This window comes from Lonchura striata, chromosome 1A, assembly GCF_050655825.1.
Source record: "Lonchura striata isolate lonStrDom1 chromosome 1A, ASM5065582v1, whole genome shotgun sequence".
In the NCBI taxonomy this organism is placed as follows: domain Eukaryota; kingdom Metazoa; phylum Chordata; class Aves; order Passeriformes; family Estrildidae; genus Lonchura; species Lonchura striata.
This window is the reverse complement of record NC_140741.1, coordinates 43,460,105-43,483,411: the sequence shown is the minus strand read 5'-3', so window position 1 is coordinate 43,483,411 and position 23,307 is coordinate 43,460,105. Positions and strand designations below refer to the sequence as shown.

Here is a 23,307-nt window from a genome sequence, read left to right as displayed (position 1 = left end):
AGTGAAATAATTCTTGTGACTGCATAAAAGCCTCACAGGTCTTCTGGCCCCAAAGCCTGGGACTTCGCAGAGAGGAAAGACAGCACAGGTTTCAGTTTACCTGGTAAATGTGGCATCTAAAAGAAGACAGCAGAAAGCATCACAGAAGCACTTTGTTCTTCCCAACACTGTATCAGTCCCCTAGCCTAAACTGTTTATTCTTTTGGGGGAAGGTAACTTTTGTATCTGCTGTTGGCTTCCGTAGTTACCAGCACTTCTTTGAAAGCAGACAAAATAAAAAGTAGAGGAGTGCTTTTGGGACTGCAGTGCAAGCTGCCCTGCTTCTGTTTTGAATTTGTGCAAATCCGGTGGCATGGACATTTTCATTCCTTTCCAAGGGGTGGTTCTGGCACAAATATTCCTATCCATACCACAGTCCTAGCACAAACAAGTTTTTCATACAGTGCTAATGAAAATGCCAAGTGTCTGTAGGAACCCTATGGGGAGCTAAGGACAACAGATCAGATAAATACCTGGCTGCTTGGGAGTGTTATTTTTACCACTGCAAAGGCTCCATGAGCTCAGTGCCTGAAAAACAGAAGCTTTTAATATGAAGACAGACTGGATGCTGGCATGCAGAGCTGTAGCCATTTGGGGCTGGGAGTGAGTCAGCCCCAGCAGCTGAGCACTGGGGCCGAGCGCTGTGTCTGCAGCAGACGGGCGGAACGGCTCGGCAGGGAGCACAGGCAGGAGCAGGGCTTAGCAAAGCCATAAAAAATGGACCAGAGTGACCTCAGCTAGTGCAGTCTGCTTTCCTTCTCCACCTTCTCAAGGAGAAACACCCTCAGGGCTGTACAAAGAGTGTGTTGTTATTGTCAGCCATCATTCTTTGCTGGCGAAAGAACAGTTCCTCCTATCACCTCTTTATGTTTCTCACTGCTCCTCTGGCCCCACGAAATCAGTCGCACGAAAGTAGTTATTTGGCACAAAAGTAGTTCCAGTCTAAACTAATAAAAAAGTGGGGGAAGGAGGCTTCCCATTATGTTCTTTCTATGTATCCTGTGAGAAAGATGTGTTGCTGTCTATCTATGGCAGCAGTTTGTTTTCTCTTGAATTTTAGCCGTGTTTTTCTTGGTGTCTGGAGGGTTGTTGTCATAATGAAGGGAGGAATTGCCAACAAATTGTCTGAATGCTCTTCGCACACATCATGAAAACATCATCAGGTCTTTGTGTGTCAGAGTGTTGGACGGGAAGGCACACATGGCGCTTGGATTAAAGACATTGAGCAATGAGAAAATGTGCTTTTATGCACTTGGCCCCTGGCGCTGAGTAATTATCATTTGTGCTGGGAAGTTCCCTACACAAACAGTTTGGTCATTACTTCCCACAATTCTCCTGAGTAAAGTTAAATTATGGATCATGTCAGGCCAGGACTGACAACAGTAAGGGAACATGAATCTGTACCTGGACAAAGCATAAGCCTTTGATTGCTGCCTTTATTCCCAAGGGAAGCCAGTCAAGACTTAACTCCCTATATCTTCCTCCTCAGGCACTGTGAGACACATAAAAAGCCATTTGGGCACCGCTTTGGTAGTGTATGAAACATGTCCTGGGAAAAGATGCTTCCATTTGTTATGGAAGTCCTTAAATAAAGGACTCTCCTTTAAATTTTCACTCTGCTTCCAGAAAAAAAGAAAGCCTTAGAATGGATTTTGAGTGACATATCTGGCTTGTCTGGGCTGTGATAAATCTTCATTCCTCTCTGATAAAACATCTTTATTCTTGCTTTTTTCAATATGGGGAGGTGTAACTCTGCAGCTCTTGCTAAGTCTTATTTGATTGTATCCCTCTACATGCAGTTTTCTACCTCCATGGTGGAACTGCAACCAGGACGTGCTTATTTCATTGTCAGGACAATAAAAAGTTATCTCAGAGTCAATAGGAACATGACCTGACAGGAAATATTGCACTGTCAGACCTCATCTCATATGGTAAACTTTATTTTCCATTCTTTTTTAGACTGCTTTTGGTTTCGGTCACGCTGCTGTCTATTTACTCAATACATCTCCTGTTGGTGTGTTCAAAGGAAACAGGTAATTTAATATGTTACACCATTCAGTAGAATGTAAAAATCAAGAGGTGACAAGTGTTCAAATGAGGCCAGATGCTTTGTGTAAGATGGGGAATTTCTATCACTTTGCTGACACAATAGGAAGGCCTGACATACTTGGGGTCAGAAGCCTAGAATTAACAAGAATTTGAAGAATTTATGGCATGGCAATGGAGAACAACATCACTGTAAAGAGAAATATTTATGACAAAGAATGAATTCTGCTGCCCAGAAATGTTATCTTCAGTGATCTAGAAGAAACAGCTCATATAGTTTCTTTGCATTACAAATCAAATTGCAAATGAAATATAAGGAATTTTTGCCTATATTGAAGCTTACCTGGAAATGCAGTTTGTCTTTAGTGGTTATTGTGAAACTCCTGATAATCTTTGTGGTGGAGTTTCCTTAGAATAAAATAAAAGGGAACAGTTCCTTCCCAGAGAGAAGTGTAACTGTAACACAGATACACTATCTAAACACAGAAATTAGAAGTTGCCTACAGTATTATGTCAAATGACACTGTGTTCTGAAGTCCAAGAGCCTCTTTCCTTGTTAACAATGTTTAAAGCCATATTTTAAAAATAATCTGTGCATAAGAATACTGTAATATTTAAATATGCAATTTGGACACACATGATTGCTGTGTAGTATGTATAATGTCAGCAACTGCCTATTTCAACTAGGTACAGCTTCCTCAATTTGGATACATTTGTGCCCCATTATTCTCAAAATCTAAGTCCTGTTTTCTGTGTTGCTGGTACATTTAAGCTCAAACTTACTTTTTACACAAACTTTAAAGCAGAATGTCAGCTGTAAGGTAATATAGAGAAAACCAGGTAATGGGATACATTTTAAAAATCATCGGCCCAGTATAACATCTGCACTATTTCTGTTCCTGTGTATCTCACCATCTTCACAATGCTCACTCTTTTTATCAGCCTACATCACAGCCAAATAAAACAAACAAACAAACGTTTAACATAAACAAAAACCAATTAACAGAGGAGTTTCACAAGCTTGACAGATACTTAAAAAGAAATTTTAGTTATATTTTACACCTTTGCCTTGCTTTACCAAAATCGTATGACACTGAGAATTCACAATTTGAGGCTTTGTCATTAGAAGCCATAAATGATCCTTTAAACCAGTGGCTCTCCTCATTTGATCATTCAGTCAAGGCAAGAACTGCAGAATGGCAGTAGTGTGTGTCCAGGCCTGACTTGTGGATCCTGCTGTGCTGGGCTTTTTCGCAAGAGGAGCCTTTCTACATTACTCTCATTGCAGGTGCAAAACTTAATATGCTGGGAGAGGATACCAGAACTTAACATGTCACTCACAGTGTAGACAGACTCATTAAAGGCATGTAATATTCTCATTAAGAGCTTCCATTTGAGAAGTGACTGGTAGCAACAATAACATTTCTAGAAGTCAGGAAAATATACCTACATAAGTTTCAGACCTAGAAATTACAAGAGCGCTCCCTATTTACTTGCAAATGGCAGGTTTGGCTGCATAGGTAGGTGCTTGGCTGAAAAGGAATTGTAAATGCTTTGATTCAACAGCTTTCAGTAGTGTGTTTATAACCTTTCTCCTCTTCTTCTCATGCAGGCTGCATGGTGTATGAAAAGCTTGGTGAGCAGATCTTTGGTACCCCAGGGAAAATGATTGTCTTTGGATCTACATCTCTTCAGAATGTTGGAGGTAAAGGAAATAACGAATATTGAAAAATAAAGCTCAGAAATATCTCAATAATTTTACAGCTGCAAACAAGTCGGGTTCCTTCTCTCCATGACATCTAGGGACCTTCATGCTCCTCAGTATAGTTGTGGCTATCATTTTGCATGCAGCCCTTTAAAAATACTGCATTACTGAGTGATCAGTAATTTACACTCAGTCATAGTTTGCAGTCTTCTATCATCAGCCACTGATGTGGGAAGAGGTTAAGGATGCTTCTCGGTACTTGTTCCACAAACTATTTTACCCATTTTCTAAAATTTGCTTCTTCTTCCTCCAGCAATGTTGAGCTATCTCTTCATAGTCAAAAATGAGCTGCCTTCTGCCATAAAGTTTCTAATGGGAGAAGAAGAAACATTTTCGTAAGTTGAATTAGTTCTGGTGCTTAGACTGTAGAATTTAACATTGTACAGTAAAGTTTAAGCATATGTTTACAAAAGCCCTGAAGTACTGGATACCCTTTAGGTTTGTCAAAGTAGATTTTCACAGGAATATCTCAGGGGGTTAATAAAAGACAAGACAAATTTTGGAAGGAGAAGATGGATAGGAAATGAAACTTTAGTTGCCCTTTTTGCACACAAGCTTTTCATGAAGAATTTTGTTATAATCATAGAATCCAATATTTTACAGTGTTAGGCAACACTTGAAATATTGGGAACAATGCAAGTTAAAGATGTGTTTCCCTGAGTTCTCAAACACTTACATGATTTTGCCCCTGAAACAATGTCCACAGAGTGAAATTCTTTGCTACTAGCATATGACCACCGCAGAATATTTATCTAAATAAGATTTGTGCCCCTTATCTCTCTTTGGCATTTACCAGCTACTTTAGTAGAGGGGTGGCATTTTTTTATACCAGTAAATACCCTTTGCACTGGATTATATGGTGTGCTGCAGTGTAGGAGAAGGTCATAGAGATTCCATTCTTAGGCTCTCCTGCTATACTGCACCAAGCAATGGAAGTAGGTCATACTGAACATCACTAACAATGCCCCTTCTCCTCTTTCTTTCTTTACAGTAGGATGTAAAGCACTTTGGTAGAGGAGATGCAAACTTGGGCTAGCTAGTGCATGGCAGCCTGCTGGAGCCTGGCTTGCTGCTGTGGTCATGTGCTTGGGTGGTTTGGCAAATGACTCGTGGTGGCCCCCCAGCCCCACTGTGCTCTGTGGCGCATTGCGTGATCTTTCATCATCATGGCAGGGTGGCTTGTATCAGGCTACAGAGGTGGTGGTTGTGCCTCTCAGACCCATGCACTGATCTCCATGGTAGGGTAATACTTTGGTGACTCTGGAAATCTTCCCTACCCGAGTCAGAGCAGTGCCATGGATACCTAATGAGTCTGCAAAGCCAAGATGTGATCCTTTCTCTCCTTTTGTAGGGACTTGTAGGGTAAGGAGACCAAAGGTAGTTTTTTAAGTATAGCAATCAAAGAGGATGACTGAGTGAGGAAAACCAGAAAATGTTTAGGATGTGCTCATGGTATGGTTTTTTTTTTGTTTTATACAGGGAATGGTACGTGGATGGGCGGATTCTTGTTGTCACAGTGACGTTTTGTATAATCCTCCCTTTATGTCTCCTGAAGAACTTAGGTAAGATGAAAATGCCATCATGAGAATAAAAAAGAGAAACTCAGATATTGTGCCACTGATGGCCAAACTGACAATTCAACTACAAGAAAAATACGCTCTCCTGGTTATCTAAGCAGCCTCCCTGATCCAGAAATAATCTTTGTTCTGAGCATTTTGAAACAAGTAGACCTAAATTATCAGTGACCGAGCTCAGTAAAAACCAGCTTTATCCATACAATTGTGGAAATTCATTTTACTAATTATAGTTAAGAGGGTCTTCATTTCATAAGGTAATTCAATTTTATGTGCAGCCTATAAAAAGAAGTTCACAAATGGTGAAATTACAAAAAATGTTACTTTTCTATCCGCATGAAAATTTTTACTGATAAGACTCATTGGAAGCATTGGACCTTGAAATAAGATATGTACAGAGAATTGCATTTTCAGATGTGTTTGAATCCAGCTGCAATGACAGTAGGTACACAGTGTATTTTTTTAAAAACCATGCTGGTAACAACATTTGGCACCAAAGTCCATTTTGAGTCTTCCTTTTTGAGACAAAAACCCAAACTCAGCTGACATGACTCAGGGAACCTGGGTCACATTCAGATTGCAATTGCACACTTTCAGGATTTTTTCAATTATAACATCCTCTTTTAAAAGTAAAGTTGGTTAAACTGTGGTAAAGGTGATCCTGAGGAAGTCACAACAGGTCAGAGCAAGGCTTAGGCTTGTTGAGAAGCTAGGAGACTTGACCCACACCAGCAGGACATGCTTTTGTCCTGCCCCAAAGTTCACATTACATATTAAATGTTTAATGCATTTGAACTTTACATGAAGAAGCAAAAAGCAGTAAAAACTAAGATAAGACTAATCAAATTATTCTGTATGAGACTTTCTCTTAATTTCTTTCAGGATACCTTGGCTATACCAGTGGATTTTCATTAAGCTGCATGGTATTTTTCCTGGTAGTGGTAAGTTGAGCTTGCTTTCTTTGTTGGATGAATCACTTGGAATCAGAATTGTTAAGGTGTCGGCGATGAAGAGACTGGAAGAGTCCAGCTGTCAGCTGAGCATCTTGTTTATCCTTAAACTGTGCTCAAGTGAAACATCTACTTTTGTGTTTTTGAACACTTCTAGGGATAGTGACTCCACCAGTTCCCTGGGTAGTCTTTCCAGTGCTTTACAACAGTTTCCATTAAAAAAAAATTCTTAATGTCCAATTTGAATGTCTCTTGGTGCAACTTAAGGTCATTTCCTCTCATTCTGTCACTTGTTACCTGGAAGAAGAGGCTGAGCTCCACCTGGCTACAGCCTCCTATCAGGCAGTTGTAGAGAGTAATAAGGTCCCTTCTCAGCCTCTTTTTCTCCAGGCTAAACCTCCCAGCTTCCTCAGCAGCTCCTCTTACGACTCGCTCTAGGCCCTTTACCAGCTGTGTTCCCCTTCTCTGGATATGCTGCAGCACCTCAATGTCCTTGTTGTAGTGAGGGGCCCAGAACTGGAAACAGCACTCAAGGGAAAGCCTCACCAGTGCTGAGTACAGGTTAATGAGCACTTCTCCAGTCCTGCTGGCCACACTATTGCTGATACAGACCAGGATGCCCACAATTCCGCTGATATTTTAATTCTGATTTGCTTTTCATTATTATTTTAGCAATTAGCTATCTTCTGCTTTTATTCTAGGTTATTTACAAGAAGTTTCAAATTCCCTGTGATGGACAAGGGCTAAATGCAACATCATATATCCTATCAAATAGCTCAGAACATACGTGTAAGCCAAAGTATGTTATCTTTAATTCCAAGGTATGTTTATTTTTATAATACTTACTTTTAATTCACATAATATATGCACCTACACTCCATATTCTTGTTCTGATCAGCACCACAAAGGGCCTGATTCTCCATGGTTCCACTTGTGATCCAGTGGTTAATGCACACTGGTCTCCTTGCCCAGTCTTGCAGAGATGCCATGGTAAATGTGTCTCCTTGCAGTCTAGTCCTGCCCTGCTAGTAGATGTGTTAAGGCTATGAGCCCAAGCTACCACTGGACAATAACTGCTCTCTTCAGGAAATTTTTCATTTTCACTGCTGCTTACTATCCATGCTGCAACTGTGCCTTTAGGCTGTTTCTCAATAGAGGCTGAATAGGCCACATCAGCATCCAAAGCCCATAACCTCTGTCCTTCTGCACACAAACCACTTCTTTGTAGTAGGGTACATGTTTCTGTAGCCATGCGGTGAACTGGATTGTGAAAAGGATATGGTTGAAAGATAATCCAGCAAAAATTTGGTTGCCTTTTAGCTGGATGCTTCCCTCCATCACCACACAGCTGCAGAAAAAGTTGGTCTAAGAGAATGTGACAGGGCAGCAGTCTCTAACTGTGAGAGCAGGAGGATGGCTCCTGTCAGCTGTGCTGAGATGCAGTGCTCACAGTGAAACAGCACTTTATCCATCAGGTCGTGGTCGTCAGGGCCTTAGTCACTTTCATAGGGAATGAACATTTATAACAGAGGTGTGCAAAAAGTATTTTTTTAAAAATTTAACCCACCAGCTTCAGTTGAAGAAGCCAAGTGAAGCACTTTTCTTTGGCTGGGGGTAACCATCACCCCAGATCATCATGATGGACCAAGAATTAGTTAATTTGTTGTGCCATAGCAGCTTAGGTGTAGATATATTGCAGAAAGCATTGAAAGGTAGTCTTCTTCTGCAGTGAGTGTCAGCCTTTGCCTCAGATCCAATGGAGGCACCTCAGAAGGATCGGTCCATCTGAATTAGCACACCGGAGCTGAACTCCAGAGGCTTGCCCTCAGGGCCAACAATTTGCCAGTCATTTTAACAACTTCAATGTGTGAGAGGAGAGACAGGACAGTTTCACAGAACAGAAGGATATCCGAGGGTGGCAGAGACTGGAGTTCGCCTGGTCAAACCCCTGTGCTGAGGCAGAGCCACCCAGCACTGTGTCCAGGCAACTTCTGAATATCCCTACAGATGGAGACACCACAACAGTACTGTGCTGTGAGTGAGGGAGAGGTGGTAAAGGCCTGGGCAAGGAAGGACCTCCAGAGAGCAGCCAGCACATTTACTGAACCTGTCAGGCCTGGGGTGCACCATAGGATGTCTTGTGTGGGAAGGGGATGCCTGTGACCAGCACAAGCAGATCTCAGAGGGCAGGAGAGAGCTGAATGTAGAATAGACTCATGTTGTCCTTAGGGGAGGATCTATAATTTCCTGTGACCTCTGCTCATACCTGTTCCCTCAGGAGAATGGAAGTGCCTGAGCACTGATACCATTTTTGAAGTTTGGCTGAGGACTGAAACCCACCTGAATTCTTAGTGGAGAAGGGGCTGAGGTCCCACTTGGAGGTCTCCTGCGCTTTCTGGTGACATCATGGTCTTTCTCTTTTCCCAAGAAGAAGCATGCTCCCTCAACAGCCCTCCTAGTCCTTTTGTTGGCCTGAGAAATTAAGGGATTCAGTCTGGTACCTTGAAATATTCATTTCTTTGTAAGTTCTGCATTCCTGTTCTCTTTTCTTACAGTCTGGATACGGGCTTCCTCTTCAGGACTTCAGCCTTAGCACCACAAGTGCGCACCCCTCTCCATGCCAAGGCAGGGTAGCGTAGCGGTGACCCACCACACTTCCCTTTCACGTGTGACACTGTGCTAGTAACGGTGGCAGTAGCTGGGCAGGCAGAGCCATGCCAGGGGGCAAAGCCAGCAGCAGCGTGGCATCCAGCTCTGTGCTCTGCGAGCACAGTCAGTGCTGTGCTTACGCCGCCAATGCAAGACTTTGTCCTCCTGTTGAAACGCGCTGATTTCCACATTTCATTAAACACATGCTAATTGACAGGTCTTCTTACTTCTCAGAAAGGCTCTCAATATTCGGTTGAAGAGTCCAGCGAGCTTGGAGCTGAGGTAGTTGAACATGGAACATTTCTTCAGACCACTGGGGGAAATACTACTTCTTAACTTATTTTCTGAAATTCTCTCTGAACAGACCGTGTACGCTTTGCCCACCATTGCTTTTGCGTTTGTGTGCCACCCATCAGTCCTCCCGATTTACAGCGAACTTAAAGAGTAAGCCCTTTTTTTTTTGATAGTTTATTGTTTTGAACCATTTTACATGGAAAATGTTAGCACAGAGGTGCTCTGAATCATTTGTGCCACTCAGAGGTGTGCCTTCGTAACACCCAACAAGTGTGGCTGCCAGCTAGGAAATCTGGCCTCCCAGGTGTGCTGTGGCCCTGAGGCAGGGACAAGGGAGATGGAGAATAATGCAATACTTGGGAGTTTTCCCTGGAAGTGCACAGCAGCCTGGGGAGAGCCAAGTTCTGCTGGTTGATATTTGGCATAGGAGAGGCGTCTGTTCTGCTAACAGTGTTTGTTCCACAGCATTAGTGCAACTAAAAGTCTGTTGCAGTACCAGGAAAATAAAAGTGCTTTCAGCCTTACTGGTACTAAAAGACCTTTGTTCTTTGTTAGTGCTGCTGTCTCACTAACACCTCCAGCAGGGATGGGCTGTGGGGAGCTGGAAACCAGCCCTGCTGTGACACTGCTGACAGCCCTGGGCAGCTGTAATGGGGTCCTGGGCCATGGGGAAGCCCCAGGGGAGAGGTCAGGGTCAGTCAGACCCATGACTGCCCTCAGACACTTCCTGGGTCTTTTAAATTTCAAGTGACTTGACCAGGTTCCCAGGTACCTATTAGGGCAACCTTGTGTCGATTTAAAAGTCTGAGATTAGGTACTGGAGTGTGAATATTTCAGAATAAATATCTAAAGATTAAATGTTTATGCTTAACCTATTTTACAGGTCAGCATAAATCCAGTATTTTCTCCCCATGGGGACACAAATATTTCTCTGCAGTCATTCAGAACATTTTGAGGTTTCTTTTCTCTCTGTATAATTTTATGCTTCCTTCATTTTGACCTTTTAATTTCATTACCAAAGTGTTTCAGGGTCATCCTCTCTCCACATGGCTTCACTGTTTTAGCAGATACGGACATAGAGCAGACCCACAGGTCACACTCACTGTTTTTTCATTTAAGCCCCAAGAAGGGTCCTTTTCTCCAGTCCGTTTCTTCCTTCTGCAGCTGTCAGTGATTTTCTGTTTTAAATGAAAATGCATTCATGAGTCTCCCCAGAATTACTATGCTTATGCAAACACCTAATACATTTTGAAACAGCTATGGAAAAATCCAGCCCAGTCATTCTTATGTGTTCTTTTCTTGTTCTTTCTCCAGCCGTTCACAGAAAAAAATGCAGTTGGTTTCAAATATCTCATTTTTTGCCATGTTTCTGATGTACTTTATGACTGCCATATTTGGCTATTTGACTTTCTACGGTAAGTATGCGGTTCTTTACTGATCAGAGTAGAAAGGGGATACATGTAAAATCAATAGTGTATCCCAGCTGGAAAGCAAAGTCCCATCCACTTATATTAAAATACTTTTCCAAATATTTTTCCTTGTAGTTCTCATATTGAAGGTATAAATCCTTTCCTCCTTTTCCCTTGTGGATGAAAAGCACAAGTGAAAGTATTATTTGCAAAAGGCATTTTCAAAGTATGAGGGAGAGATTTGTTTTACAGAACTGGGGATTAGCTGGGCCCCACTAAGATTTTATTCCAAGGTCCTCACCTGAATGATGTGTGCATTGGTAATGGCTGAAGCATGCATATTTGCAAAAACTGAGACAGATTTGAGAGCAGGTCCTAGGAAATGAGTAACAAATTGGCCATCACAGCTTTTTTTTTTTTTTTTTTGCTTTCTTAGTAACACTTTCGTCATAGAGACAACAGACCAAATGTTTTCCCTGTGTCCCTAGAGCTGACCTCTTTAGGTCTTGGTTAAACAAACATGCAGTGAAGGTGGGGAAGCTTTGAGTGTTGTCCCAGCTCAGCCACCAAAGGCTGATTATCTCAGTGTTTGAGACCCCCACCCTGTCTCTTTGCATGCATATCAATTCAGTTAACAAACAAATTATGTTGTATCACTAAAGGATACAATATGTATACCCTAAAGGCACAATTGTTAAGTAAAGTAGAATAAAAATGAATCAAAAAAATGAAAAATATTCCCGGGAATGTTGCCAATGGAACTCCCATATTCCAGTATCATGAGAATGTTGAAAAGTAGTGTCTTTTTCCATGGACTGTTAAGGGGTTACAAGACAGGTGACATAGCTGATGTTTACCTTTTACCTGAGAGTCACTCATCAGTCTTCACCACCCTATTCTAAGTAGCATTTTCGTTACAACCTCCTCATTCATGATAATGTCCTTTGTGAGCCACCAATTGCCAGAGGAAAAAAAAAAAGTAAATATGAAATGTGGGGTTTTTTTTTCCAAAGGTGTACCTGTCTCATATTTGCTTTCTCAAACTCTTATTCTGATTATGAGGCCTTGAGTATACCTGTGTTGAAGTAACTTGAGGTCATCTGTTCTAATTTTCCCAATAAACCCACAAAGTAGGCTGCAAGTGACAACAGCATCAGCCGTTCTCATCCAGCTGCTCCCATCTAACACATTTTCTTAGAGATGCATCAAATTAGCAGCCCCAGGGAGCAAGTGGGTGTAAATCAGCATGGACCCCTTCACTTTGGCAGGGAGGAGATTCTGATGTGATTGCCCCAGGGATCTGAGGAGGCAGATCTGTGGCGCTCCTCTCTGGGAATCTCCCACATCCCTCAAGGACGAGGGTCTGGAGTCCATGGAGGAGGTAGGGGCTGCGTCCTTATGGCCCTCCTAAGGGGGAATGGCGGAGGAATCCCTGGGGTGTTTTGTGTGCCTCTCCCCACATTAGGCATCCCTGCTCTCCAGCACTGACAGCCCACAGATGGAAGCTGTGAAGAGCTCTGCTTGGGCTCTGCAGTGTCAGTGCAGTAACAGGCTGCAAAAAAGACACTGAGGAAATACAGAATTCCTCCACAAAATTCCTTTATTCTTCCCCTTGAGACTGAAAAGACCTTACCTTTCATATGTTCACTTACAGTGTTCTAACCCTCTTCTCTACCCTTACCTGGGTAAGAACAGTATTTTTATTGTGACCATTTCTTCTTTACACCAATAGTATTTGTCTGTTTACTGTGTTCTCAAAAGTGTTGCAGTGATGACTATATTTACATTGCAGAATTACAGAAAAGAGGTGTTTTTCTTCCCCTAAAAGGTCACAGTGTGGTTGGGCTCTGTGGTGTATCTAGCTGAAAGGAAAACAGACCTTCAACTGTAAGCCTTGCCCTTCACTTCCTACCTGGCTGCAGCCCGTGAGCGGTACAGAAGTTGCAGTCTGTGCTTGCAGGAGCAGAGTAAGCTCTGTGTTGCAGAAGCTGTGCATGTGCCCGGCTTGAAAACCCCACTCCTGATCTGCAGGGAGGTGGGAGAGCATTTTCTTTCTCCTGGTGGGGATTCAAGCACTGTGTAGGTGGTTTTGACCTGTGGGCTCTACCCAGAAGGGTGCCCTGGGGGGAGTGTAGGCATTTTGCCAGAGGATAGATCCCTCTGCCTCCAGGAATACATGAGGTTTTCCCAAGTGCCAAAGATGGTAAATTAGACGTGTCCACTGAGTTCCCTTTAGGAGTTGTTATGTTTTACCACCAACTTTCTAAAATTAGCAGGCAGAAACAAAACATCGGCCTAAAAAGGGGCAGCAAGTGTGTTTGGTGGCATGCTTAACAGCCACCCCTTTAGGTTATTGCTCCTGGATATTTAAAAATTACAAAGCAAACATGTAGGTCCCTCAGCAACTTGCTTTTCCTGCTGGTTAGTACACGCAGACCTGCTCTGTACTATTTATCACAGCTTCAAGGAAACATTTTGGCAGGAGGTTGTATTAAAATATTGCCAGCACCTCCCTGTTAAGCACCCTCTGTGATTTGTCTTGGCTGCTGGGGCTGCTGGCCAGCGTGGAGCTGAGCTGCAGGCTCTGCTGGCAGCCCTCAGAGGAGCTGCAGAAGGATTGGAGTGCAAATGTCAGAGTGTCCTGCTGAGAGCTGACCCAAGATAGGCTTTGTTCTCGGTTGAGAACAGGGGCACTGCTTTTTGCTGGAAGTTTATTTGCTGTTTAGACTAATTTAGCTCAAGACCTTGCAGTTTATATTAAGATCAGCCCTTGCAGTGCATGTGTTTATTTTTATATCATTTAGAACTTCAAAAAAAGTCCACAGAATCAATTAAAAATAGCTGATTTCTCTTTACCTATTTTTTTTATAAATGTATATATGTAAGCAAGCTTTCCTGTATGTCTCACTGTTGTCTTTTCTACAGTGAAAGTTACCTTAGACTTAGGCATGTGCTGTCATGTATTAAGACGTATTCCTAAATCAGGACTCCAAAGGATTGAACTGGAATAATGGGATCATTGAGATTTTGTTCGAAGTGCTGTTTTAACTCAAGGATGTTTCATTCCATACTTTTTTGTTTACAGATAAATCACTTGTTGTTCAAGAAGGCTGTTGTTAAGCAATGATTTTTATGGACTAACTGCCTTTTTGCCAGAATACTTACCTTACTGTCTTTCCCATAGAGAATGTGCAGTCAGATCTGCTTCACAAATACCAGAGCAAAGATGACATCCTCATCCTGACTGTGCGCTTGGCTGTGATCGTGGCGGTGATTCTTACCGTGCCGGTGCTGTTTTTCACTGTAAGTAAAAAGTTCTGCATGGTTTGGAAGTTGGTAACAGCTGTGCACAGCACATTTCTTCAAACCACCATCCAGTGATGGCTGAGACTACAATGTTGCAGCTACAAAAAGAGCTTGAGCTTGGATTAGTTTTTTCTCATGCTAGACTCCCACTAACTCCTGGAGAAATTCTCTATGCAGTAAATAAACAAATCACTTTTGGTCTTAAATCTGTTTTAAATTGAATCCACATGGGTTCTCTCTTATGTCACATCGCTGTACTGGAGCAGGCTCAGAGGTGAAGTTCCTTTTAACATGCAGAAGGATTCAAAGAGGCATGTTAGAAAGAGGAATATCCTACTGCACATGCACGTGTACTGACAGTTCTGAAATAAATTAATTTTAAGGAGTATTTCAAAGGACATTACTTCAGGCAACCCAAAATTTCTGACAGATCTATGCAGCACTTGACACATGAAGAACCAATTAAAATAAACATGGGAAGCTTTGAACTGGCTCATAGACTATTCTTAACAGAAAACTTCCTCTCTCTCTCTCTCTCTGTCTCTCTCTCTCTCCCCTGCAGGTGCGTTCATCATTATTCGAGATGGCCAGAAAAACAAAATTTGACTTATGCCGTCATGTTTTGGTTACTTTTGTTCTTTTGGTTATCATCAACCTGTTAGTCATTTTTATCCCATCCATGAAGGATATTTTTGGCGTTGTAGGTAGAGTATCCTGGTTTTGTACTACTAATAAAAAAACAGTTCCAAATGAGCAATGCAATAATTAGCTGTTGCTGACAATTAACAAAACTCTTTCATTTGAATTTTGCAGGGGTCACTTCTGCCAATATGCTGATCTTCATTCTTCCTTCATCATTGTATTTAAAAATTACACAGCAGGATGGATCAAAATTGACTCAGAGGATTTGGGTATGCATTCCAGTTTCCAGCAATGAAACACTTCCATCTTGTCATTCTCTTTAATGTGCTATGTGCAAGCAGACCTTATCTGTACTTCAGTCAGCTGGCAGCTGTTGTTGCCCTTCTCCTTTGCTTACCCTGGGAGTCCCCTGGTGGAAGGGCCATGCATGCACAGCATCTTCTGTTTTGGAGAGGCCCTTCTCTGTGGGATGAGGTACTTCCCTGGCTGGCAAGCAGCAGCAGCTGTCAGCAGGGTGAAGGAAGCCCTCCAGCCCACTTCAACAAGCTTTTTGGTGCAGCAAGCTCTCTCTGCTTCTGTGTGTTGATCCAGAAAGCATGCAAAGTGCTCCATTTGCAGTATTCTTCGTGGTTTTGACAGACCCAAATCAGACATAGGGTGGTTCCACACAAAGCAGCCAGCTGAAGTCTAATGTTAGCCATTTGGCATGCATGAGCAAATAGGAATGGACCTTGGAAAGATTTCCTGTGCACCCCAGAGATTGCTGCATCTGAAAAGATGCAACACTCCTGTGTATTCCCAGTCTAATGGGGCATGCACTGGAAGCATTGTACAGTCAGACCTTTCTTCTCTGAGCAGACAGGTAGAAAACATGTTTCACTTTGGTTGCATCCGCAGATCCCATGACGAAAGGGCTGAACTTAGATGAACACATATCCAGTGGGAAGAATATACTGATTTCTGTGGGGCTTTGGAAAGAGCAGAGCTGATCAATCCTAAAATCACTCACTTTATCATCTTTAGAGGTGATCAGTGTTTAAGAAGTGAATTGAAAGGAGAAAAAAATTATTTTGGTATTCAGTAAGCAATTATAAATTACACTAATCTGTTTAATTATCTGTTGGTCTTGTCTTTACCAGAAGTGCTAGCTCATTTTAGCTGATAATTTTAATACATCAACTTGTACATGCCCTTAAGAGAAGTTAACATAGTTGAATTAATTGTCTTTTATTTTTTTTAATTAATCCTCTCTCCTTTTTTTTTTTTTTTTTTTCTCCAGGCTTCTCTTTTTTTGGCACTGGGGGTATTGTTTTCCCTAGTGAGCATTCCCTTGGTCATCTATGACTGGGTACAATCAGGAGGCAGTGCCGAAGGCCACTGAAGTTCACCTTCTTCTCAAAAGAAGATACCCCTGCTTGCTACACACCAAAATCGCAACCATCGGTTCTGTTGTCTATTCCACCTTTTGTGAGTTTACTCAAATCAAATCCAAATAATGATTATCCAGTACTGAAAATACTCTCATGGGAGTATTTTCTTGCAGAAAACAGACCCATTCTTCCAACAGGCATATCACTCTCTGATCAGCAAAAAGTCTGTGTTAATTGTCCATGAGATTATATAGAGCATTGCTTATAGAAATTCATCACAATTAGTTTCCCCTCTTCCACCCATGAATTGCATTGTTCCATTATTTTCCTTAGCCCTCCAGCCACAAGCTCTGCTCCTTTAGGGCAGTAGTGCCTGTTGCTATCAATTCCAACTGAAGTGTTGTCTGTTCACATCCTTCCCCCTCTTTTAGCCAAAACTCTGCTCTCTAATTGTATGCATCTGGTTTGTTGGTTTGTTTGTTTGTTCTGTTGCTGTTCCAGGCACCATTTGCCTCACTGGGTTAAGTGTAGCATTCTGGATACAGGCATGAAAAGCACCACGAGAGCGTAGCTGAGCGCTGTGTAAGCGTAGATCCTAAATCCGGTGCTTCTCTCTGATATTTTGGGGGGGCGAACCAGGCCCAAGGCTTGGCCCATTCATGGCTCTGGGGAACAGACTGTGTGTCTGTGTGTGTGTGTCTCTGTGATGTGGAGCAGGGAGCAGAAGGACAGCCACCACCACCAGCCACTATTCCTCTGGCACACTTGAGTTGGAGGTTGACCAGAACTTGACCCCAAACCATGAGTACTTGAATCTGAAGAGAAGCAGACATTTGGAGATTGCCATAAGAAGTCTGCATTTTCTTCATCATTAAACTGTTTAGTAATGCCCCATTGCTCTCAGAAAAAAAATACCAAGCTCCAGTTTTATCAAAACCTACGTATTTAATCATACCTCATGCCTTTTCCATACCTTGTAGGGACTGGCTCCTCTCTTGTGTCTTACCCTCCTCCCACTGAAGTCATTGGGGTCTTTGACAGCAGTGGGAGCAGGATTGAGTCACTCTGCCAAACCACTAGATTTCTAATGGAAATTGAAATCTGCAACATTTCTTTAAATGAACAGAAATACTTTTTATATTTAAAATATTTCATTTACATTTTTCAATAGTTCTGCATAATAATTAGAAGATATTCTACTAGCAGAAACACTGTAACTTGCAACAGTTGTCCACAGAATAAGCATTTGCCTAAGGCCTTATAGCTGGTGTAGAGAAGCACTTGTAGAGACTCCAAAGCTAAGCAGCTGATCACTCACCGTCCTGAGCAGGCGTCTTCTATCAGTGCACTGTCAGCAGCATAAATGTGTTCACTTTATGTCATTCACCATGTGAGCTAAAGAGTGTCTCAGAATATGAACGTGGCTCCCACTGAAAGAACGGATGGCTAGAGGGAGCCCTGCTTCATGCCCAAGGGCTGTGATGCCCTTGGTATGCTCGAGCCATACCTGTCAGTATTCAGTGACCCTCTTGTTCTCAGTAGCTGGTTCATTGACAACTCCCTTTCTAACTGTGGAAGCAGACTGTCACCAGCTGTGAGAAACCTGTCATTGCAACTTACTCTTTTTAAGGTTAGGGATAGAATATTTGGGATCTTTGGATTTCTGTGTGCTACTGAATTGCCTCAGTTGCCATTACCTTGTAATGTAACACCTTACCATGGCTTGAAGTCACTGAGAGTTGAGATCATAGAACACATCTCAGGACCCTGAAAGTTGGTTTCTAAAGATAACATCCAGAGAGGTTAGTCTGGGGCCTTCCTAGAAATTTGGGGATTGAGATGCAGATTGTTCATGCTGCAGAAACAGCCTATGAAGCCCAAACTGCCAGATCTGTACCTTAGCATAGGCAGTGAGGTGCTTGCCTCTGATGATACTTCACTGTGATCCAGAAATAAGGCAGAGTGGATTCCACAGGCTGCCAAAGTACTTGGAGTAGCCCATCAGCAAGAACAAAACTAGAAATCTCCCAGCAAAGTCTCTGGTGCATCATCCTTTCTCCCAAGTACCCCCAGCCTTTAACATACAAACTGTTGAGCTACCTGGGATCATTCACTAAAGTCCCTTGTACTTTTCCTGTGGCTGGTCTCAGACCCTTGTCTGTGATGGTGCAGGTCACTGGTTCTTTCTGCACTGTTCCCTTATGGGACTGATCCCTGCCCTTATTCACAGAAAAGTCCATACCATAGCCTACAAGACCAGGTGTTAGGCAAGCTCTGGGGAGAAGAGCCTGTGCTTTGTTCCTGTCTCTTTGCACCTCATTCCAGGCATCTTCTCAGCTTGGGATGTAAATTTGTGGTTTTCCTTTTGCAGGCACCCAACCCGCAGTGGTCACTGCAGCAGAAGCCCAGCATCTCACTCCATTCTCTGACTCAGCTTGCATTTCAGGTTTTGAGGTGCCTTATAATCTCTCTGGATCTTATCCTAAAAACCTAACTTAGACCTGAGAATGCTGTGCAGTGTTATCCTTAAGATGCTACCAGGCTCTCCTGCTTTCCTCCCCTTTATCTTTCTTCTACTGATTAATGAGCAGCACGGCGCTGTGCACTGGGGGGTTGTGAGAGACTAGATCCTGGGAATGGTTTTCAAGTATACAGGTATGAGCTAGAGGTCTGATCTGCTGCACAGGATTCCAGCAAAGTCACATATGTGATATCTCCCTCCTCCTTCCAAATAGTCTGTAGTCTGCTGTTTGAAATATGAACCATTGAGTTTTGGCACCCAACTTCCTTTGACTTGAAGGGCTGTTGGGTCACCGATTGTTCATCTTCCTAAATCTCCTCCATCACTATTCCTCTCTCTTCTCTTTGCAATTCTGCCTTCTTCTTTTTCCCAGTTTATTTGTATACTGGAGTTTTACTGAATAAATAGGAAGAATGAGCTAAGTGTGTATAGAAGTGAAATTACCCAAGGTACTGAACCACCAAAGCATGTCTTATATACTGAAAAATAGGTACCCAAAATATTAAGTCTTTAAACAGACTTTGTTTCTAGGTCTCATAAAAAAAAGAAAGAAAGAAAAAAAAAAAAGACAGAGTTTTGCTTAAACTGATTTACTGGCATCATATTTATAGATATTTATGGAAAGGAATCATGTGTTTTTTGATGTCTGTGGTAATGAAAGTGAAATAACGTGCTTTTTGTTTTCTCATCAGGTTTATACATTCTTAACAGAATGCAATAGACCCTGCTGTAACTGTCAACATCAGTGATGGATGACAATATTTGTATGAGGTTATCTGTTAAATGTACTGCTGTTATTCAGTTCATTTGGAATAGTGAACCTGTAGCCACAATTGTACAAGTCCCACATTTTAGTTAGGATTTTAAGAGCACAGTGAAATGCTGTAGGAGTTTCTCTGTTGTAAAATTAATAGGATCCAGAGTACCATATCTACTTAGTAGGTGATAGCATGCTTTCTTTTCATAGAGAGTTTATCACTATTGTGAGCACTGCAAGTGTCATAGACTGGATGCAAAATTGCTCCTAATAACGACAACAAAAAACTTTAAAATTCTTATTTGTGTAGTAGCAAAAATCGAGTGGTGAGGGACAAGGAAGGACTAATTAGAAGCAGGGATTACTAATAAGATTGTAAGAGTTAACCCTACACTTAAAAGACAACCTTGCTGCCTCTCCTAGTCCACAGCACATTGCAAAGAAAATATTTATGGGCTTACAGCAACCATAATACAGCTTCCCTTCTCTGTCCAATGGCAAACATGCCTAGGTAGTAAAACACAGTAAATTGTTATTTGGGAACAGTATCTCGGGGCAGTGACCTCTCTGGGTGATGCGTGCTCCTGGTCAGAGGGCCAGTTCCAAATCTGTGCACCAACACAGACCTTTTGTAGAGTTGACATGGACCAAGTGGTGCCTGGCACATGTGCAAGCCTAAGGCACAAGGGCTACTGTCATCCTGCGAGGTCAGGGATGGGGATGCTCATCCACTCCCAGGGCTGCTCTTCTGAGTCATATATGAACCCGACCTGTAATAGGTCACACATGCAAGTGTGGGTTGGATGGTGTGTGGGTTTTGTCTGTACATCTGCCTTACAATGCATAAGCGCAGCACAACTCTCTGACACTGAGTATTAAACAGTAACAATTAATGGTATGTCTAGTTAAAATCTATACATTTCTTTGCTTGAACCTTACATTAAGGCTAAAGAGCACCTTGGTCAAAACAAAACTTTTCATGTGGTGGTGTCTCACCTCCAGTCCTACTGCCCCACCCCAGTGCCTGTTAGGAGAAAGGCACCACAGAATGTACTCAGTTCCATCAGCAGCTCCATGAGATGGCATTATCAGCTGGCGCCATGGTGCTTTCATAAACAGATCCCCATAGCCCTTGGCGTCAGAAAATCCTTATTTCCTGTAACGTACAGCAAAGAATGTTTTATTTGTATCTAATGTAAGGATTTCTGTAACAAACTGTGAAAAAAAAAAGATAATGAATTAATAAAAGGTACAGGGCTGGAAAGTCTAGAATTCACAAAATGTACACATACCTATGGTTCTGAAGACAAATCTATGCAGTTGTGTTGTATTGTAGGAAATTTCATTTTTATGTACATATATATTGTAAATAAATAGGATGCTGTATATTTTTGCAGTTGGTTATCCCCTATGAATAGAAGTCTTAGATAGGCTCTGCATATTAAGAAAAATTTTAATAGAAATACAAATACTTTAGCTTCTTAGCAAAATGCATATCCTTTTCTTTCTCCCAAGAGTTCACAAGTTACATTCTAAACTTGAAATTATAATTACATCCCTAAAGTAAAAAGAGAAATAAAAGGTCCCATTAAATTGATAGGATTAATTCCAGTGTATGACTCCCAGTTTTCTCAACAGCAAGTCTGCCAGTCTTCCTGTTGGGTAAAATATCTCCCTTGTTAAAGTGCCCTTTGGTACCCAGATAGCTATTACTTTCTCAGCTGGGGCCATTTGGGAGTAAAATGTTGAAAAGGCTTTATAGAAGAAACCATGGCAAACTGCAGCCAGCAATTTGACCTAGCGTTATGCCGTGTTGTATCCAAGCGTGTATTTACTCAGCTAGTACAAACAGAAGTCAGGGCAGAGCTTCTGCATTTCCATTTTCAGGCATCAGAAATGCCAGTAGTTCTGAAAAAAAAGTATGACAAGTCAAGGATCAGCAGCAACCAGGGCAATTGGTGCCATTTCCAGCCCCCTCCCTTCGTGCAGAGTCCCGTGGCTGCTCTGCCTCAGACCCTGCTGCTCTCATGTGATGAAAACACTGGCACCTGAGGCTGCCAAGAGCATCCCTGGCCAGGGACTGCTTGCACATCCCACTCTGTGAACAGGCAGAGGTTGTTAGATAGCTGTGTCCAGGGGTGAGGGTATGTCCTGAGAGTGCATCCATCAGAGGCCTTGCATAGACTTTCTCACTGGTAAAGCATGGAAATGTAGTTTCAGGACTGCTGAAACATGGAGGTTAAGAAATGCATCTAGAAGTAATTGTGGTTTTTTTCCATGTTTACTTTATGGGCTTGGATTAAAATGAAACTTGAAATAACATTTGCTTTTATCATGAGCACAAATTTGAGGGGAAAACCCTATATACAGTCAGTTCTACAGAGCTCTTCAAATAAATACCAGTGTATGTTTTGTTTTCAGTGTTACAGCCAACAGAATATAAACTGAAAAGGTATTTTTCCACTAGACTTGAACTTTACATTGTTTATAGAAACCTGGTTTTAGTGTCCCAACATATGCTAAGGCTCACACAGATCCAGTATAAACAATGTTGTTTGAATGATGTACGCTTGATACAAGCTCATCTCTAATAGATTGTTGAAGTGAGTCATCAGTAATATTTTGCTCCTTTTAGCATCACCTGTTAACTTTGTGCTGCTCATATCCAAATAAACAACACTGTTTTTCAGTTTCTATGTGTATATAAAATGTATCAAGTTCTATGATCTCTCTGTTACCTCTTAGTTTTTAAACATTAAAATTGGGATCTAAATTAATGTTGGTGCCATACTCATTCTTCCAAAGGGATGATGATATATCATTTTAATGGCTTGAACAGCAAATGCTCTCTTGCTTTATCCAAGTATTTTCTCTGAATTTAGGGCATGCAGGTCTTGCAAAGCCAACTACATTAGATTTGGTGCAGTATATAGAGCAAAGCATCAACAGAATGCTATGGAACATTAAGGTGAAGTTTATCATACAGTTTTAGAGGGACCTGAAGCTGGGGCAGATGGTTACCACAGCCTGCGGTTGCTGAAGATGACAGCATTCCTTAAGGCCAGTACTTGTTTCTGCCTGCTCTTAGAAGACCGTCTGAGTGCTTGCCAGTCTGTTTCAAGGTCAAATCAGGTAATTTAACTTAAAGGGCTGCTGTTAACTTGGGTTTGAGTTGAGATGTTAAACTGGTGCCTGAAGTGACCAAACCCCTGCCAGACTTTTCTCAGCTGTGGAAGCAGAAGCTATTAGCAGATGTATGAGGAGGATACTTAAAGACAGTAATGTCTTAGGCAGCTGTTTCTGCCAAAGTACCTCTGTCAAAGCTTTAAAGGGTCTGGAAAGTGCCACCTTTTTTGCCTTTGACCACTGATTTCACTAGTTTTCCAATTATAGTGACTACCTACAAAAAGGCCTCTTGGCTAGAGTACAATCAACTGAAGAGCATACCTGACTGCACAGGCTGAGTACAGCTGCCCAAGCTTCTCTGCAGGAGAAGTGATGAGACCATTTGTGTATCAGAGGATGCTTGGAAGCAATTGTCTGGTCCCCAAGCCCAGGGATGTATCTTAAAGCCATAAACCTGGGAGCACAGAGGAACAAGCTTCTGCACTGGACTGGTCTAGTAGTCTCTTCTGTTTGGCATACATTTGCACACACTTCTCAACCCAGCCAAACTTAATCCTCTTATAGCCATATCTTAAGACATAGGAACATAATTTATGAAGCAATGGAAAAAAGAGAAACCTACAGTTCTTTTTTCTCCTTGCTTGCAGAGACTATGACAAATATCTGTTGGCCTTCTGCAGTGCTGTCTGACAGCTTCACCTGAAGTTCACCTAAAACCACACAGCCCAAGTTAAAAACACCAAGCCACATGCTTCTAGTTTTGGCTTGTATCCCCAAAGTCAGCCAGATCTGTTAAGTACATCTGACTAGTCCCTGTCTGTGAGTGAGAAAAAAAAATTACTATTTTCTAGGGCAAGCA

The 23,307-nt window shown here is 42.0% G+C and overlaps 1 protein-coding gene across 3 annotated transcripts in view; it reads left to right on the top strand.

Moving 5' to 3' along the window:
- Nucleotides 1–22,099, top strand: part of SLC38A1 (solute carrier family 38 member 1) — a 42,239-nt gene extending 20,140 nt beyond the window's left edge. For 2 of the 3 annotated variants that reach the window (XM_077783486.2, XM_085569664.1), the window contains exons 5-16: nt 1,999–2,072; nt 3,698–3,790; nt 4,104–4,185; nt 5,330–5,412; nt 6,307–6,365; nt 7,076–7,195; nt 9,388–9,467; nt 10,632–10,732; nt 13,911–14,029; nt 14,595–14,736; nt 14,846–14,943; nt 15,954–22,099. In XM_077783486.2, the coding sequence (XP_077639612.1) occupies nt 1,999–2,072; nt 3,698–3,790; nt 4,104–4,185; nt 5,330–5,412; nt 6,307–6,365; nt 7,076–7,195; nt 9,388–9,467; nt 10,632–10,732; nt 13,911–14,029; nt 14,595–14,736; nt 14,846–14,943; nt 15,954–16,055 (1,153 nt within the window). In that variant the 3' untranslated portion in view covers nt 16,056–22,099. The remainder of the gene's footprint in view (nt 1–1,998; nt 2,073–3,697; nt 3,791–4,103; nt 4,186–5,329; nt 5,413–6,306; nt 6,366–7,075; nt 7,196–9,387; nt 9,468–10,631; nt 10,733–13,910; nt 14,030–14,594; nt 14,737–14,845; nt 14,944–15,953) is intronic. The other variant, XR_013340016.2, reaches the window with a different exon arrangement.
- The last annotated feature ends 1,208 nt before the right edge of the window (nt 22,100–23,307 follow it).